Genomic DNA, 19,322 nt, shown 5'->3' on the forward strand with positions numbered 1-19,322 from the left:
AAAAAAAAAGAAGCTATAAAATTCACTAGAGGAGATCTGCAAATCCTTATCTATGTCAAGCACTATTTTTAGGCTGAGCAAATAATGTCTCAGGACTATGTATTATGAATTTTGAAATATATGTAAATATCCTCATAATTAACTTAAAAAGGATGCTGAAATGGAGTCCTCATATTCAGAAAGTTTGGGAACCCAGTCTTATGGGTTGTCGTGTTGAACCTACCCGTCGACATACGCATTACTTCTTCTATTACATTCCTGACAGACTGTTATCCAGCTGCAACCATGAGATGAAGTCATTTATTCACATAAATGGCTTGAACATTTTCCGTAACAGTAAGTACACCTCTTTGTGAGGAAACTCGCTACATTTTTAGACAGCTCTCATTTTGACAAACATACCTTTCCTCCCTAGAACTGTTAACATTTTAGAATTACTCAGAATTAGTTTCATCCACTTTGCTCTTGACAGCCCCTGAAATACTTGAGACAGTTAACGTGTCCTTTCTAAGGCTTTTCTCTCACATCCTGTCCTTCAGTCAAGGGTGCGACACAGTTTCTTGCACCACCACTCTCCTCGTGCCCCTTCAGCACGTACCTATCTGTCAATGCCCCTCATAAAACTTTAAACACAGCACAGCACACCACATTTGATCTGTCTATGGCAAAACACAGAACTATTATATCCCTTGAACTAGACACTATATTTCTATCAGAGTTACCTAAGTCAGGATTTTTAAAGCCTTGTAGTCAGCTAAAAAACTTAGGACTTAAGCCAGCCAGGTCTGTCCCATCTTGTTTCAGTTCACATGAGTTTTCTGTAGCCAACTGTCCATTAAATCTCACCTTGCAATACTATGGGACCATTATTCTAATCTGTGAGGTCTTTCAGAATCTTGATTTTTGCCATTTAACACATTAGCTATTTCTCCCAATTTTATATCATTTGTATATTTGATGAGAGGGTTCATTCAACAGTAGAGCTTAATCACTGGCACTTAAATGATCTTTTCTGGTTTAAGAAACTAATGACGTTACATTAGGAAGAACATTAATTTTTATAATTAGTATAGCATTTACATAATTCGAGACATTTTACCTTAATGATTATTCTATCCATACCTTGCAATAGCTCTGATGAAGTCTAGAGACACTGTGCATCTGTATTTTGGTCCATCAAGCTGATCATCATGGCCAACCTGGGTTAACAGCTGAAGGGTCACTAGAGAAGTAATCTAAAAATGAGATAACATTTTTATGAGAAACGATTTTAATGAGATTATGTGATATCCTTCTTTCTGAAACATTTTACAGTGCCTTTGATAAAGATATATAACTGAATCCACAAAAATATCTACAATACCTGCAAAGAATAGACTACTTTAAAATTTATATATATAATTTGTATATACACAAATTTGTTCATATGTTTGAAGTCCTAATTTAACAACTAGGACTAGTTGTTAAAGAGTCCTAGTTTAACAACTATTCAAACTAACAATCAGTCCTTAAGGATTCCACTAGAGACAGCTTTGTTTCATTAATGACTCAAGACACGTGAATGCTAAACCTTGAAAATTACAAATACAGCACACTCCTTCTCTACAATAAGCATTTTAGGGAGTTTTTATCTAAATGCCTCAGAATATAAAATCTATACTCTCTTAGGAATCAGTCAATTACAATGTGGATTTGGGCCTTTTTTGGAGTGAGTCACTGATTAAATAAAAGATAAAAAATGAATCCCTCGGACCCGGGCTTGGTCTTGCTTTAAAACTTATCACTGATCAAGTGGTAAAGAAAACAACAGAAGGATCAATATTGGCAAAAGCAAAAGTGTATTTTGATAGGTCAAAGTCAAAATACAAAATAACTTCACATTTATAAAGCCAAAGTATTAAGTGCTCTGAAATCTAAGAAAGCAAGCTGATCTAAGAGCTGAAATTCTTTGAGCAGCTCATTATCTTCTCCCAATTTTTTATTTGTATCTCCTGTAGGCCAGTAGGAAAAGAGCCAGCAACAGCAAGAAGAAAGGATCTGGACACTTGGTAACCTGCAACTACTCTATGGCAATATAAAGGATGAGTTTTCAATTATAATATCTATAATACCTAATCATGCACCTTAGAAATTAAAATGCTCACTTAATTTGGGACTAATACATTACAGATGCTAAGTAAACATTCTATGAATAAACGTAATATTAGTAGTGATTTGCTTGGTCCTAAGTACTCTTTACATGTTATCTCATTTATTCCTCATGACCCTATGAGGTGGACATTATGATGGTCATTTTATAGATGAGCCTTAGAAATTTTAAGTAACTTTCCCCAGATCACAGAGCTAGTGGCTTAGCATGAATTTAAAACAAAAATCCATTCTCATCTTACTATGCTTACATGTATTCCACTAGATTTCCCATTATAATTTTAAAGGGAAAACTGTCATGCGGTATATAGTCAGCTGTCATTACATTATTAACAAATTAAAGAGTGAACAGATGATATGTACTACAGTATTTTATATAGTGAAAATACTATGTTTAGTAAGTTATTCAATTTATTTCAATTAGAAAAGTTTGTATTAATACATCAAAATATGAAGCTCTGCATTCAAAAGGCTTTAATTTCTAATTCATTATCACTAACTAGGTTACTCCTTGAAACATTTTTTATAAATGGTCTGTGTGTTTTAGAGAGAGTATGTAATTTGCAGCTCTTATGTGCTCTGTTATGTATATGTTTTATTAGATAAAGTTTGTTATTTGTATTGTTCACATCTTAATAGATTCCATATTTTAAATGACACTGAAAGTGGTCCTATGGAAAACAACATGGAGGTTTCTCGAAGAACTAAAAATTGATCTACCGTTTTATCCAACAATCCACTACTGGGTATCTACCCAAAGGAAAATAAATCATTATATCAAAATGATACCTGCACTTATATGTTTATTGCAGCACTATTCACAATAGCAAAGATATGGAACCAACCTAAGTATCCATCAACCAATGATTGGGCAAAGAAAATGTGGTATACATAAAGCATGGAATACTATACAGCCATAAAAAAGAATGAAGTAATGTCCTTAGCAGCAACTTGGATGGAATTGGAGGCCATTATTCTAAGTGAAGTGATTTGGGAATGGAAAATCAAATACCACATGTTCTCACTTACAAGTGGGAACTAAATAATGGGTACACATAGCCATACGGAGTGGAAAATAGACACTGGCAACTCCTAAAGGTGGGAAAGTATGTAAGAGGAGATGACCTCGGCCTAATCTTTTCTGCCAAAGGAATATTCTGTCTGATATTCAGCTCTACATAATTATTAGCACATAGCACAAACTGTACAACAACAATAACCTTGGTTTAATCTCCTTTATTGCAGTAACAAAAAAAAACAAAAACAAAAAATAAAAACATTTGCTAACTTTAACTTCCTTATTCTCCCTTTTACCCCAACAACATGCCTTAGCCAATCGGGTAAGGGCAAAATCCCTACCAATGGGATGAGACACAGCCCTAGGTCTGTGTTAGGGATAAAAAGATGAAAAATTTCACTGTAACGCACTGCCGGCTGGCTGCTTTTGCTGCCGCCATGCACCCTTCTGATCAGAAGTAAAGATTTTGCCTTGCAGAGACAATTTGCAGTGTCTATTTTCTTAACAACACCCCAGCTACTTCCAACAAGTGGGAGGGGGATGAGGGATGAAAAATTACCTATTGGGTACAGTGTACACTATTCAGGTGAAAGGCACACTAAAAGCCCAGACTTCATCACTACACTATATATCCATGTAACAAAACTGTATGCATACCACCTAAATCAATTTTAAAAGTAAAAAAACAAAAACACCTGAAATAAGTATTAAAATTATTTCATTGGTCAGGCATGGTGGCTCACGCCTATAATCCTAGCACTCTGGGAGGCCAAGGCGGGAGGATCATTTGAGCTCAGGAGTTCGAGACCAGCCTGAGCAAGAGCGAGACCCTGTCTCTACTAAAAAACAGAAAGAAATTACTTGGATAGCTAAAAATATATAGAAAAAATTAGCTGGGCATGGTAGCACATGCCTGTAGTCCCAGCTACTGGGGAGGCTGAGGCAGAAGGATCACTTGAGCCCAGGAGTTTGAGGTTGCTGTGAGCTAGGCTGATGCCAGGGCACTCTAGCCCGGGCAACAGAGTGAGACTCTGTCTCAAAAGAAAAAAAAAAAAAAAAATTATCTCATTATCATAGAGAGTCTGTCTTCCTGTGATTCCATTTGTTTTTGCTTTATAATTTTGAAGCTCTGTTGTCAAATGCATACAAAATTACTATGTTTTGCTGAAAAATTAAACCTTTTCATTATCACATTAATATAATGATCCCTTTCTTCTCCAGTAATGTCTTTGGCTTACAGTGTATTTTTTAAAATCTTGATATAGCTATATCAGCATTCTTTTATTTGCTATGCCTTTTTTATGTTACTTTTCATGATTTTACTTTCAAGTTTTATGTTTTCTTAACTTTAGAGAGATCTCATGTAAACACACCACAGTGGGACTTTGTTTTTACAGTCTGACAACTTTTACCCTTCACAGGGACCACATAATCCATCTGCTTTTAATGTATCTAATGATTTTCTAAAATTTTATTTCTACCATTATGCCAACCTTTCTATTTGTCTCTTTTTCTATATGTCTTTCTCACTCCTTTCTTGCCTTTTATTGTATTGAATTAATATTTTCTCATCCCATCGTTTTACTATACTACCTTGGAAGTAGTTATATATTCCATTTTAACTCTAATTACTATTTTGATTTCTTCTTTGGCTCCCAAGCTATTTTAGAAGTTTTTCTTAATTTTCAAGTTATAGAGTTTTTCTAGTGTTTTCGTTTTGTTTTGGGGGGAATCACAGAATGTGATCTTCATACTAGCAATCCTTTGAAATTTGTTGAGGCAGTTGGGTTCTCTGGGAGAAAAGAAGGATGCACAGGGTCCTGGGTGTCACTGTGACAGAGAGTGAAACTGACCATGGTGGCTACCCTGCCTGTCCTGCCTACCAGGCCTCTTCCCCTTTTGTCCTGGCAATGCCTCTAGCTGATGGCAACTGAGCACAAAGCATGCCCCACCATCTGGAATGACTCACCTCAGGCAAATGAAGTAGGATATGACAAGAGTTTGCTCTCTTACTCACATAGGAACATACATAATATCCTCCATTTTACCTCTTGGCCTATAAAATCTAGTATTTACTATGTGGCCACTTACTGAAAAAGTTTGCTGACCCCTGCATTAGAGACTGTTAGATTCAAATGACTAATTTATCCAATGCAGAAACTAAGATGTTCAGTGACTTTTACCCAAAGTGATGACTGGATGGCGCCAGAAAGTCACCTGAGTAGGATTTAGGTCTCCTAACACCAACTCTAAAAAAAATTTTTTTTAAGAGACAGGATCACTCTGTCACTGAGGCTGGAGTGCAGTGACACAACCACAGCTCACTGCAGCCTTGAATTCCTCGACTCAGGTGATTCTCCCATCTCAGCCTCTAAAGTAGCTCAGACTATAGGCATATGCCACCATGCCTAGCTAATTTTTTTTTTCTTTAGAGACAGGATCTTGCTATGTTGCCCAGGCTGGTCTCAAACTCCTGGCCTCAAGTGGTCCTCCAGCCTCCCAAAGTACTGGAATTATAGACACGAGCCACTGTGTCCAGCCTAAAACTTTTGAAAAATGTATCTAACTTGTGATCACAGCTAAGAGAGCTCACATCAAATAAACTGCATTATACTCTTGCCAGAAAAAAAGAGTGTGTTAAAAGACTCAAGATGATCTGCAAAACAATCATAAAGGGAGCATTCAATAGAATGCACACAGCAGTATGCCTACAGCACTAAGACAAAGGACTCCTTGCTCATTAACTTGGAAGTCTGGTACATGCTACAAGTTTATGCCCACCATGGAGGTGGAACTGTCTGGCTGTCACTCAAGGTACTATGATCATCCAATCATCTCCTTCCTATTCCCACCCCTGGCTCATTCTGATCCCATGCTTGATCTAATTTCAGAAGAGAGTATATTGGTTGGTGTAAAAATAATTGCGGCTTTAGCATTGTTGAAATTTGCCGTTTGATACTGGAATACATTCTTAAATAAATGTGGTTATGTTATATATCATTTTAATGTACATATCTCACTTTATGTTTTTTTGCTAATGACTTATTATGTGCTGTTTATTTTACATTTATTTTAGACTATGGAAAGCATGTTAGACAAAAAGCAAATTTGAGTGGTTTTCTTATCAAGTTCAAAATGGGTCATAAAGCAGTCAAGACAACTCACAACATCAACAACGCATTTGGCCCAGGAAATGCTAATTAATGTACAGTACAGTGGTGGTTCAAGAAGTTTTGCAAAGGAGATGAGAGCCTTGAAGATGAGGAGTGCAGTGGCCGGCCATCGTAAGTTAACAATGACCAATCGAGAGCAATCATCGAAGCTGAGCCTCTTACAACTACACAAGAAGTTGCCAAAGAACTCAACATAGACCATTCTACGCTCATTCAGCATTTGAAGCAAATTGGAAAGGTGAAAAAGCTCGATAAGTGGTGCCTCATGAGCTGACCAAAAATCAAAAAAAAAATCATTTTGAAGTGTTGTCTTATCATACACAACAACAAACCATTTCTCGATAGGACTATGACATGCAATGAAAAGTGGACCAGCTCAGTAGCTGGACCGAGAAGAAGCTCCAAAGCAATTCCCAAATCCTGGCGAAAGCATCACATCTGAGAAGTATGCTCAGCAAATCGATGAGATGCACCGAAAACTGCAACGCCTGCAGCCAGCATTGGTCAACAAAAAGGGCCCAATTCTTCTCCACAACAACACCCGATTGCAAGTTGCACAACCCACGCTTCAAAAGTTGAACAAATTGGGCTATGAAGTTTTGCCTCATCCTCCATATTCACCTGACCTCTCACTAACCGACCACCACAAGCATCTCGACAACTTTTTGCAGGGAAAACACTTCCATGACCAGCATTATGCAGAAAATGTTTTCCAAGAGTTCCTCAAATCCAGAAGCATGGATTTTTACACTACAGGAATAAACAAACTTATTTCTCATTGGCAAAAATGTGTTGACTGTATGGTTCCTATTTTGATTGATAAAGATATGTTTGAGCCTAGTTATAATGATTTAAAATTTGTGGTGCAATTACTTTTGCACCAATCTAACAGTTTAAGAGAAAAAAACCATTCAAAGTTAGGAAGACCTATCAAAAACAAAGTTAGGAAAAGCTATCATTTGCTAGTTACTAACAGTAGACTTCAGATTACTCACTTAAACAATCCGGGCCTTAGTTTTCAAAACTAAAAATTATAATAATAATATATTAGCCACACAGGGATGTTCTAAATATTTACAAGATAACTAAAAATGAGCATCAAAAGAGCATTAGAATAAATGATTTAATTAAAGTTGCAGGATACAAAAATCAGTTGCTTGTCTGTAAACTAACAATGAACTATTTGAAAAAGAAATTAAGAAAACAATCCTATATATAACAGTATCAAAAAGAATAAAATACTTAGGAATAAATTTAACCAAGGAGGTGAAAGATTTATACACTGGAAATTATAAAACACTGATGAAATAAATTCAAGAAGACACAAGTAAAAAGATAATCATGTTCCTGGATTAGAAAAATTACTATTAAAATGTCCACAACTACCAAAGCAATCTACAGATTCAATGTAATCACCACCAAAATCCAATGCCATTTTCCACAGAAACAGAAAAAACAATCCTAAAATTCATATGGAACCACTAAAGAATAGCCAAAGTAATCTCAAGAAAGAAGAACAAAGCTAGAGGCATCATACTTCCTGATTTCAAACTATATTACAAAGCTATGGTAATCAAGACAGTATGGTACTGGCTTACAAACAGGGACACAGATCAATGGAAGAGAATAGAGAACCCAGAAATAAAACCATGCATATAAGGTCAAGTAATCTTTGACAAAAGTGCCAAGAATACGTAATGGGAAAAGAATAGTCTCTTCAATAAATGGCATTGGAGGCCGGGTGCAGTGGCTCACGTCTGTAATCCTAGCACTTTGGGAGGCCAAGGCAGGAGGAATGCTTGAGGACAGGAGTTCAAGACCAGCCTGAGCAAGACCGAGACTTATCTCTACAAAAAATTAGAAAAATTAGCTGGCAGTGGTGGCATGCTTCTGTAGTCCCAGCTAACTTGGGAAGCAAGGTAGGAGGATCACTTGAGCCCAGGAGTTCGAGGTTGCAGTGAGCTACGATGAGGCCACTGCACTCCGGCCTGAGAGACATAATGAGACCCTATCTCAAAAAAAAAAAAAATGAGCCAGGCGCGGCGGCTCACGCCTGTAATCCTAGCTCTCTGGGAGGCCGAGGCGGGCGGATTGCTTGAGCTCAGGAGTTCGAAACCAGCCTGAGAAAGAGCGAGACCCCGTCTCTACTAAAATTAGAAAGAAATTAATTGGACAACTAAAAATATATAGAAAAAATTAGCCGGGCATGGTGGCACATGCCTGTAGTCCCAGCTACTCGGGAGGCTGAGGCAGAAGGATCGCTTGAGCCCAGGAGTTTGAGGTTTCTGTGAGCTAGGATGATGCCACGGCACTCTAGCCCGGGCAACACAGTGAGATTCTGTCTCAAAAAAAAAAAAAAAAAAAATGGCATTGGGAAACTGGATATCAACTTGCAAAAGAATAAAGTTTTGTGTACACCATACACAAAAATTAACTTGAAATAAACTAAAAACTTAAATGTAAGACATGAAATCATAAAACTCCTAAAGGAAAATATAGGGAAAAAGTTCATTGGCATTAGTCTTGGCAATGAAATTTTGGATACAATATCAAAAGCACCGGAAACAAAAGCAAAAATAAGTAAGTGGGACTACATGAAACTCAACAGCTACACAGCAAAGGAAACAAATCAATAAAATGACAAGGTAACCTATGGAATGGGATAAAAAAAGATCAGGTAAGTCAAATAGCATAAACAAGATAACAGATTTAAACAAAATTATATTAGCAATTATATTAAAGATAAACTAAATGCTTCAAAGAAAAGACAAAGATTGACTGAAAAAACAAATCCAACTACACACTATTTAGAAGAGATACATACAAAATAGAAGCATATGTGAAAGTTAAAGCAAAGAACAGAATGAGATATATCAAGCAAATACTAACTAAAAAGAAAAATGATGAAGGTGTATTAACACCAGACAAAACAGACTTAAAAAGTGTTTTAAAGAAAGGTATACTTAATAATGATAAAATGTAGGCCCTGAGCTCCTATCTCTTATAAGATGAGCTGCTTGAGATCTTTGTTATGAAGGGATGAAACACAGAACAGGAGGGGCATCCAAGGGATACAGGGTTCTTTGGGATAGAGTAAGTGTTGCTGAAAGTCAACATGACAACTCTGTGTTCTTCCCAGTTTGGAAACAGGAAGAAATCCATGAAGAGAGTAGACCTGAAATTTTAATGAATGGGAAGATATATAGAAAAGAGTTAACATAGTCTCCTATGGCAGAGTCCATTAACTTCAACTCTTCCTGTTTTTCTATAAGGGATTCATTTACTAAAATAGGTTAGTAACAGTCTTTTGAAAAATCACACATGAAACTCCCTTTATTATTAAAGGCAGGTCTCGGTAGTGCTCTTCTTTTAACATGGAAGAAAACATTAATTACCTTTCACTTTGCCACTGGCATTTCCTTATAACATTTCTTATAACTTCTACTTTCCTGTAACTCAAATACTCTCACATACTTAATTAGATTCTTTAATCCAAACTGTATGCTAAATTACTCTTCTTCCACAATTTTTCCATAGAGAAACACAAAATCTATCTTTAATCCAGTTAAGACAAAAATATTTTCAGATAACTTATAGTTTTATTACTTTTACCACATTAGTCATAATAAATGTCCAAAGGCAAAAAGTTGGAATAGGCCTTTGAAGTCACTGTCAGCTCTACCAAGATTCCATGGATAAATTAATTATGTAAAGTGTGCAAAGGATATAGTATCACTTTAAGATGCAGCAGCCAAAAGGTACTTCTAAAATGTTAATAAGATGATTGCTCAATTTTGTAGGGGTAGGGAAAGAAGTGAGTGGTTCTGATTTAGAAAAAGCTAACACAAAAAAAATCTAAACCTAAAGAAAGCAATTAAATAAAGATCTGATTTTTCACATTTTAAAAAAATCATTTCACTGACTTTATCATACAAAAATCACTCCAAAACTCAACATACAAATACATAGTTCAGGAGATACATAAAGCAGTGAACAAATGTACCAACAATTGAAAAATACTTTCCTAGTTTATTAAAATATTGCTCATGTAAAACTGAAAAAATCAAGTACAAAGATTACTTTATGGGGTGTCAACATTTTGACTCTCAAATATATTAATTTATAACTGTACTAAATGAAAACTTTTGGAGAAAATACATATGAAACTTTCAGAAAATTATTTCTATACATGTACAAATATAAGAATATCTACCTTCCTCTCCATTATCCAATCTTTAAATTATTTAATTTTTATTTCCAATTACATATCCATGAAACTCTTGAGGACTTACTCTAAGTACTATGCATTCAAAGATGAGCAGGATCACATACAATATTTATTTACTTCCTTGCTAAACTTTAAATGTTCATGACAAAATGATGAACCCAGATCTCCAGGCAAATATTAATACCTGAATAGTCTGATATCGTCAGTGTTGATATGACAGAAGTCTCTAGGCAGTGAAGGTATTCAGATTCACAGTGGTGTTTCAGTTTTGTATGTATGCATGTGAATCCATAAATAAGGCAGAGATGGGACCAGAATCTTTCTCATCTAGCTGCTGAGGACTCAGTGACAAATCTGTCACTCAGAGAAAAGAGATACATAACAGTCATTCCAGTTGTTAGGTCCCCAAATGCAGAAAGTGATTTATTGTAAGTTCCAGCAAAGAAGAGTAAATTGGAATATTTTTCAGCCAATAAATCAATGCCTTAGAAGGATTTAATCTTTGTTGGGAAAAAGCTCTCTAAATAATAACGGTAAAATATACTTGAATATTCTGCAATCTTTTTTAGCACTGCCTAATTTACAGAAGGCTTCTCATTCAATTGAACTGTGAATTACCCTGGAACATATTTCAGAAACAAATACTAACGAAGAGTATAGACAGAAGGTTAGAAAACAGATTAATACAGGTGGACTTCCAGTCCAGACAAGATGGCATACATGTGCTGTTCTTCCCTGCTAAGTACGACAATCAACCCTGAAAATAACACACAAGGCAACCACAATGGGATCTGAAAGGTGGAAACAGAAAAGGACTGCTTAGGGACTGCAGGACTGGAGGAACAATAACAGAGGGAGTCTTGTAACTCCCCACCCACAGCAGAAGGTAAATTATCCCTTGCACCTCCCAATCCACAATTCAGCAACAGAAAGTCTACGCAGGCAGGTTCATTCCTTCCCTGGATTGAAGACGCATCCTGCCAAAATGCATTGGTAATTTCTGTATCTGGCAAAACTATCCTTCATGAATGAAGTAGAAATAAAAACATGCTCAAACAAGTGAAAACTAAAGAATTTATCACTAAGAGATCTTTAAAGAATGGCTATAGGAAGTTCTTCAAACAAAAAAGGAAACAATAAAAGAAGGAACTTTGAGCATCACAAAAAAAAAAAAAAAGGAACAATTGACAGAGCGGATATATGGGTTAATACAATAGACTATCTCCTCATGAGTTTTCTAAAACATATCTGATTAGAAGTTATAACACCATGTGATACTCAAAACAATATGTGAAAAATGGGAAAGTAAAAAAGACCTAAATGGACTTCAGTTGAAGTGGTAAAACATTGATACCACTTATAAAACTAAATATATAATTACCATATTACCCAGCAATTGCACACTTAGGCATTTATCCCAGAGAACTACATGTTCACAGAAAAACCTGTACATGAATGTTCACAGTAGCTTTAATCATAATCGCAAAAAAACTGGAAAGAACCCAGATGTCCTTCAATGAGTGGATGGTCAAACTCTAGTATGTCCACACTATGGAATACTACTCAGCAATGAAAAAGAATGAAGTATTGATACATGCAAATAATTTGGATGAATCTCAGAGGAATTAATTATGCTGAGTCAAAAAAAAAAGCCAACTCCCATATGTTACATACTATATGATTCTGCTTATACAAATTCCTAAAATGATAAAATTATAGAGGTGGAGATTAACAGTTGCCAGAATTGGGGAAGGGGAAGGCGATGGAGGAATGGAGGGAGGGAGGGAGTTATGGTTATCATTGGGCAACAGAAGGGATCCTTATGATAATAAAACTGGTATGTATCTTGACTGTGGTGGTAGATAGATGAAACAATACATGGGATAAAATTTCATATTACCAAACATGCACAGATAGACATAAAAATGAATATATGTAGAAGTGGGAAAATTTGGATAAGATCAGTAGATTGTATTAATGTCAGTTTCCTGGTTGTGATATATCACTATAGTTTTGCAAGACGTTACCATTGGGGGAAAATAGTGAAGGACACACAGGAAGAGAAAGCCCATATTATTTTTTTATAACTGCATATGAATCTATAATTATCTCAAAAATAATTTAGTTAAAAAATAAAAACACTGATAAATACTCAAAATGCAGAGGGCTTTGAGAAAGACCTTATAAACTATAAGAATAAATTTTATCCGTAAGTACCTATAAAGCTACAAAAATCCACTTGTAAAAATAAAAACATTTTTATCCCTTCTATGTAAGACTTTAAAAAAAAACCACTTGATAAAACATGGCTTAAAGTGTAAAGATTAAAGAATGTTAATCATTTCAATATCGATATGTCACTGGGGTGGGTTTTAAAACATTTATAGATTATAGATGTTTTCCTACCTAAAGGCAGATGATTAGTTTTGACTTGTGGCTCAGCCTCAAACAGAATTTGTAGCTACCAGTTTCATGCTGTGAGCCCATAAAGGTTGCCACAAACCTACTGCTAGTAAAACTTATTACCTCCCTTATTGCACAGGATAATGATAACAAAACTGTTGTTATATAAATCTCAACGTTCTATATATCCAAATTCTTTTTATTTTTTAAAATGGTGAAAGTTCTCTTTTTGTTTGTTTGTTTGCTTGCTTTTGGGCCATAAAAGCCAAATGCACTTCAAATTTATTAAAAAGTAACATTTTCCAACATAAAAATCATTTCAAAATAAAATTCTGAGCTAGCTCAACAGGACTGGAAACCTTGGAGATCAATGCCTCATTTAATGGATGAGAACAAAGACATCGTAAAAGGGTGACTGGCATTATCAGTCCCTAGTCAGTCACTCCAAATAAACTGTTTCAAAATTACTTAATCCAAAAGCCCCAATGAAAAATAATTCAACACATATGCCATGCTCGAGATTTACTAGAACATATTTCAGAATGGTAACGATACATTTTAAATTAAGCACTGAATTTTAATACTCAACATGCTAAAAATGTTTAGCCAAAACAATGCCTCACTTTGGGTGTTGATGAGTATTAGAAAGTGGTTTGCTAAGGCTATTACTACTGTGAGTAAAGAACCTCAGTATTAGTCTGTGTGCTTTTATCTTTTCTTCTGTCTTTCAAAATTCCTGAGAATGGCACATATGTAAATTGGTATTCACTCCTTTTCTCAGGTTCTAGCAGAGGATATGGACAAAACTTGAGAGAGGGGGAGAAAAAGAGAGCTATGGGAACTAATTAATAACATCAGTGACTATAAGGAATTAGTGGAATAAGGATTAGAATTTATCATTGCATCCCGGCTCTATGGCAAACATTGTGCTAGGCACTTTAATTTTTTCAATCCCCACAACTCTCCCATGATTAGATACTAGAAATAAAACTTTTTTCCAGATGAGGAAACCACCTCGGAAAGGTAAGTAAATTGCTCAAGGTCACTGAGTTAATAGTGGCACTGAATTTGAATATCATCTGAATCCAAAGCCCATATTCTTTACATAATCCCAAACAGGGAGCTGCAGAATACAGAGAAGAGGTACTGAGTTGATACAGATTACGGAAAGTTTTATGGAAGAAGGAAGAGTGAGTAAAATGACAACTCTGGCAGCATTCCACACTGAGTGAGTATGCTAGAAGTTAGAAACCAGGTAAAATAGAGAAAAAAGCCTTAAATGAAATTGTAGCAATATGGACAAAGAAGTATCTCAATACTGTATAGGCAAATGTCCTGCCCCTGAAAAAAATAGCTTTGAGAAGTAGCAACCAACAATCCTATGAACAAAATTGTTAAATGTATGGGGTTTGATGTCACAAAAGTAAAATATTAATGTGGAATTCATTTAACCTAATGATATGTTAATTCTTCATAAATCTGATTACATATTATATTAGATATAAAATCATTATTTTTAAGGTTTAATTTTTAAAAGATAAATAATTTAAGGTAGAGGAGAAAAGCATGATTTCTTAAAATCTGAAATTATTGGACAACACTGAAAATGGTATCCCAAAGTTTCTTATACATTTGTGGATTAAAGATCATATAAAAGAGATTCACAACACAAATCATACAAAATACATAATGGCTGAATGTACTAAAGATGAGGAGAAATACTAAAATCTTTAAAAAGCAAAGGTAATAAAAAGGTCTTTCCTGAAACACTAGAAGCATTTTCAAGAAAAGTCATTTCAATTATTTAAGTAAATTTAAAAGTTGTGGGGAAATTATTACCCCCTTTCTAGGTTTCTATAACCTATGAAGACATATTCTTTTGCTAATAATGTTCAGATTTTAGGGGAGTATATACTGTTTTCCACAGCTACTTTTCTTGTCTATTTTGTCAAGCTTAAAGTCAAATGAATAAAATTCAAATGAATAGCCTAGGGAGTGGATTTGCTTTTTCAAAGTAAGGATTTAGATTTCATGCTAGAATATACGAACGAAGTTTTGTTGTTTTTTAAAAACTATACTAAAAGTCAGTGATTTTACCTCTAAGTTTTTAGTCATATGTTTCTACTGATGTTTTCCCTCAAAATAAAAATTCTGTTTTTTTATCCCATGTTTAAGAAGAATAAATGAATCCCCTAAATATCTGAAGCATCCTACTATCAAAGACAACAGTATTTTCTGGCTTCCATGTATTAGCAGCATTTTGACACTGTTTAAAGAATTTTATTTTACCTTAGCTTAAAATTATCTACCTGATTAAAAAAACCAAAGCGTATATTCCTTTTCCTTTGACTAGCTCCTATGCAATGACAGGCATTCACAAAGAAAAATAAAAAATGAAAACCTCCTTATATGTGCAATATTTTTAGATTTACACCTTAAATGGGGTTATGCAAAATTTGTTTAATCTTGCTCTGTGTACTATTATGTTCTTTGTTCTCATCCAGGTAGGGGATGAGCTGATTATTTGTGTCTTAACAATAGGAGTTCGTGTACCACAGTGAGGATCTTTTTTTCTTAATCTGAGAGGCAGTCACTAACAAGCTTCAGCTGGAAATGCTTGATGTAAAAACAGTGTGAACCTGTTCCTGGGCTAATAAACTGTTCTTTCTGCCAACTAAAGGAAATCAATTTACAACTGTAATTAATTTTTAACATGCTCATTATTTTCATACTTTCATAAGTTGGGATATATGTCAATTGCTTTATGAAATACCCTATCCTGCTTGTCCTAGAGAGCTTTACAATCTGAAACATATTAAATTATTTAAATAAACAAATTTAACATGTGAAACGTGTGTATGAGTTCCATACAACCCAACAAGTACTACATATGATCTGATTTCAGGAGATGTGATGGTTCATGGCATGTATCAAGAGAGTTCAACTGACATTTGTATGCACACAAAGTAGAGGTGGTGAGTGCAGCACATGGAAGAGATAGGCAAATACTGTCAAAGCAGTTCAACTTTAAGTCACCACCATGAATTTTTGTCCTCCCGCAAAAGGAGAGAGGATTGTTAGTCTTCAAATATGCTCAGATAAACAAAAAGTGGCATGCACATATAAGAATAACATCTACTGGATGTTGGGCAGGGGGGAAGGGGGTGGGGGAGGAGGGGACGGGTATATGCATACACAAAGAGTGCAATGCGCACCACCCGAAGAATGGACATATTTGAAACTCGGACTTAGGGGGGAGGGGGGGGCAAGGGCAACATACATAACCTAAACATCTGTACCCCCATAATATGCTGAAATTAAAAAAAAAAAAGTGGCATGTATGTTTATGCATAGATGAACTGAAGACAGCACCTCTAATCTCTGCAACTTTTTAGGATGCAACTGACTGGAAACCCTTAGTAACCAGGAAGACTATAAACGCATGTTAGGAGAATGGGAAGTCATTTAGTGCGTGAATCCCACGTTCATGGCATTGTGCAAGAGATCTAAAAAAGTGAAAACACAAGGTCTATGCCCTCAAAGAATTCAGGGTAGTAGGAAACAAAACGTATAAGATGATAATGACACAATATGAGTGCTATGTTAGCGATATCTGTAAACACAATTGTCTGTTTATAGAGAAGGAAATGAACTAATAGGAAAGGAGTCAAAGTGCAGACTCATTGAGAAAGGGCATTTGGGGGATGGACCGTGAAGCATAAAAGAGAGCTCAGTGGTGGTAGGGAGACAGCACATGTAGTAATACAAAATCATGAAAAATCTGTTTGCTTTCAGAAAGGAAACAGCTTATTATGAATGGTTTATATGGTGTATAAGGAAAGTGGCAGAAATTGGGGACAGACTGTGAAGGGCCTTACAAGAAACGGTATGGAATGTAGACTTGGTTTCTGTAGATAATGTAATTAAAAAGTGTAAGCTGAAAAGAAGACTATTATTAATATAATATATGTATTTGCCTATATAGTCACTATATTAACAGTATGGAGTCTCTTAAATATGCATTTGCAAGCACATATCCATATAAACTTTTTTTGTGCTTTCATCAAAAAATGTGCCAAGTCAAACAGAATTTATTGGTGTTAAATATACTTTCCTAAAAAATGTGAATAAAGGATATGCATTTGATATACTTATTGGAAGCAATACTAGATTTTGAGAAAGGTAGTTGTAAAATATTGCCTACAAAAGTAAAGTACCAATATATTATTTTATAAAAAAGTAGAGAGCATAATTTATATAAATTTTTAAAATCCCTTAGGCAGTATTTCACATGTCACCCTTAAGCAATGGTTCCATATTTCTTCAGTTCAGTAAAAATGTCTACTGCTGGACTGATATATTCACAAAGACAATGTGGTTACACTAAGAAATTTAACATCAGATTCATGGAAGACAAGAAGTAGGGGAAAACACTGTTCTTACAAATAAGAACAAGAAAAACCACCTTTTACCCCTGGGCAGTATAATAAAATATGCCATCCTTTTTATAATTCTTTGTAATGATTAATATTAGTATTCCTTACAACAATGGTGCAGCTAGTGAAAATCACAGATCAACTTTACACTTTTTCAAACATGAAGCATCCCAAAACAGTTTTGTAAAAAATCTCTTGAAACAGACACCTATTACAGAGTGGTCTGATGGCAGAACAGTAATATATCCACACCAGGGGTAGTAGGAGATTTGAGAATCTCATTTACTGCACCAGTGGAGACTGAGCATCATGGCGGTGATGCTCTTAGCTGCTAGAAAAGAGGCAGCCTCTATCAAACAGCATCCCTGCTGACCTATTCATCAACAAAGTAGGCATTAAGTAAGGCTCCTTTACCATCTTTGGAATGGAATGCTTCACAATCTCAGTCGTGGTTAAGAAAAAAACATAGTAAGATTATTAGAAAATGTTAGCATTCAAGCTATTTTCTGCGATTTACATAATTTAACTTAATAGCATCAAGTATTTCAGTTGTATATTAAAGAAACACTGGAATGCTGGTATAAGACAGAGCACAGAGAAATTGCAAAGGAATAGCTCTTCATATTTCTAATACTCTAGTATCCATGGAATTGTTTTAAGGAAAAAAGTCCCTTGTAGTCCCAAGTTTAACATCTGTCAAGACAATGCCCAGACTCAAATCACTTTATATAAATATTTTATAGTTAGATTTTAGAATATTAAACTTTATGTTTACAAGGTTCAAATTCTAACCAAATCAATATATGCTGTATATAGTATTTTTATCAACTATGATTTCTACTGCTGTGTGACTAACACTTAATAAATCGAATTACTTTTTGTAGAAATATGAATAGAACTATAGTATCTAATATGCAAAATAATTTTTAAGGTAAAGAGGTTTTATAATCATAAGTAAAGTCTTTATAAAATAAATTTGTTTGGTTAAAGTACTTTTGGTTAAAAATCAGTTTAAAATACTGTATATAAAAGAGTGATATAATGAGCATATTATAAATGAGTATAAAGTATTTGAAATATAGCCATATAAACTTTTTTTTTTTTTTTTGAGACAGAGTCTCACTCTGTTGCGCTGGCTAGAGTACAATGGTGTCATCATAGCTCACTGCAACATCAAACTCCCGGGCTCAAGCAATCCTCCTACCTCAGCCTCCAAGGTAGCTGGGACCACAGGTGCATGCCACCATTCCTGGCTAAGCTTTTTGTATTTTGTAAAGAAAAGGTCTCACTATGTTGCCAGGCTGGTCTCGAACTCCTGGCCTCAAGCAATCCTTTTGCCTCAGCCTCCCAGAGTTAGGATTATAGGTGTGAGCCACTGCATCCAGCCAACTTTTTAAGAAAGCCACTCAGACAGTTCCTAATAGCCTACATACAAAGCCATTCAGACATTTCCTAATAGGCCATATACAATACACTGTTTACTTGTCCATAACCTTAGTTACAAGTTTCAACTGAGATTGTTTGATACCAACATAACTAAATTTAATTGGTTATTAACAAAATTTAGTTATAAGTATTAATATCAAACAATCACTGCTCCAAATATTAAGTTCATGTAAGTTATGTCAGAACAGAACATTAAACAAGCAGGTATGCTATCACTTAGTAGAAGACATTTAAATATCTAAGTCATCAAATATCAAGGACTACTGGCCAGATGAAACGGCTCATGCCTGTAATCCTAACACTTTGGGAGGCCAAGGCGGGGGATTGCTTGAGGTAAGGAACTCAAGACCACCCTAAGTAAGAGCAAAACTCTGTCTCTATAAAAAATAGAAAAATTAGCTGGGCATGGTGGCGTGTACCTGTAGTCCCAGCTATTCAGGAGGCTGAGGCAGGAGGATCACTTGAGCCCA

The 19,322-nt window shown here is 35.2% G+C and overlaps 1 protein-coding gene across 1 annotated transcript in view; it reads right to left on the reverse strand.

Annotated features, from left to right (window-relative positions):
- Positions 1-19,322, reverse strand: part of ORC5 (origin recognition complex, subunit 5) — a 79,791-nt gene that overhangs the window by 9,453 nt on the left and 51,016 nt on the right. Inside the window, exon 13 of the mRNA XM_012650303.1 lies at positions 1,123-1,235. Coding sequence (XP_012505757.1) covers positions 1,123-1,235 — 113 coding nt within the window. The remainder of the gene's footprint in view (positions 1-1,122; positions 1,236-19,322) is intronic.

This window comes from Propithecus coquereli, unplaced genomic scaffold, assembly GCF_000956105.1.
Source record: "Propithecus coquereli isolate 6110/MARCELLA unplaced genomic scaffold, Pcoq_1.0 Scaffold32, whole genome shotgun sequence".
In the NCBI taxonomy this organism is placed as follows: domain Eukaryota; kingdom Metazoa; phylum Chordata; class Mammalia; order Primates; family Indriidae; genus Propithecus; species Propithecus coquereli.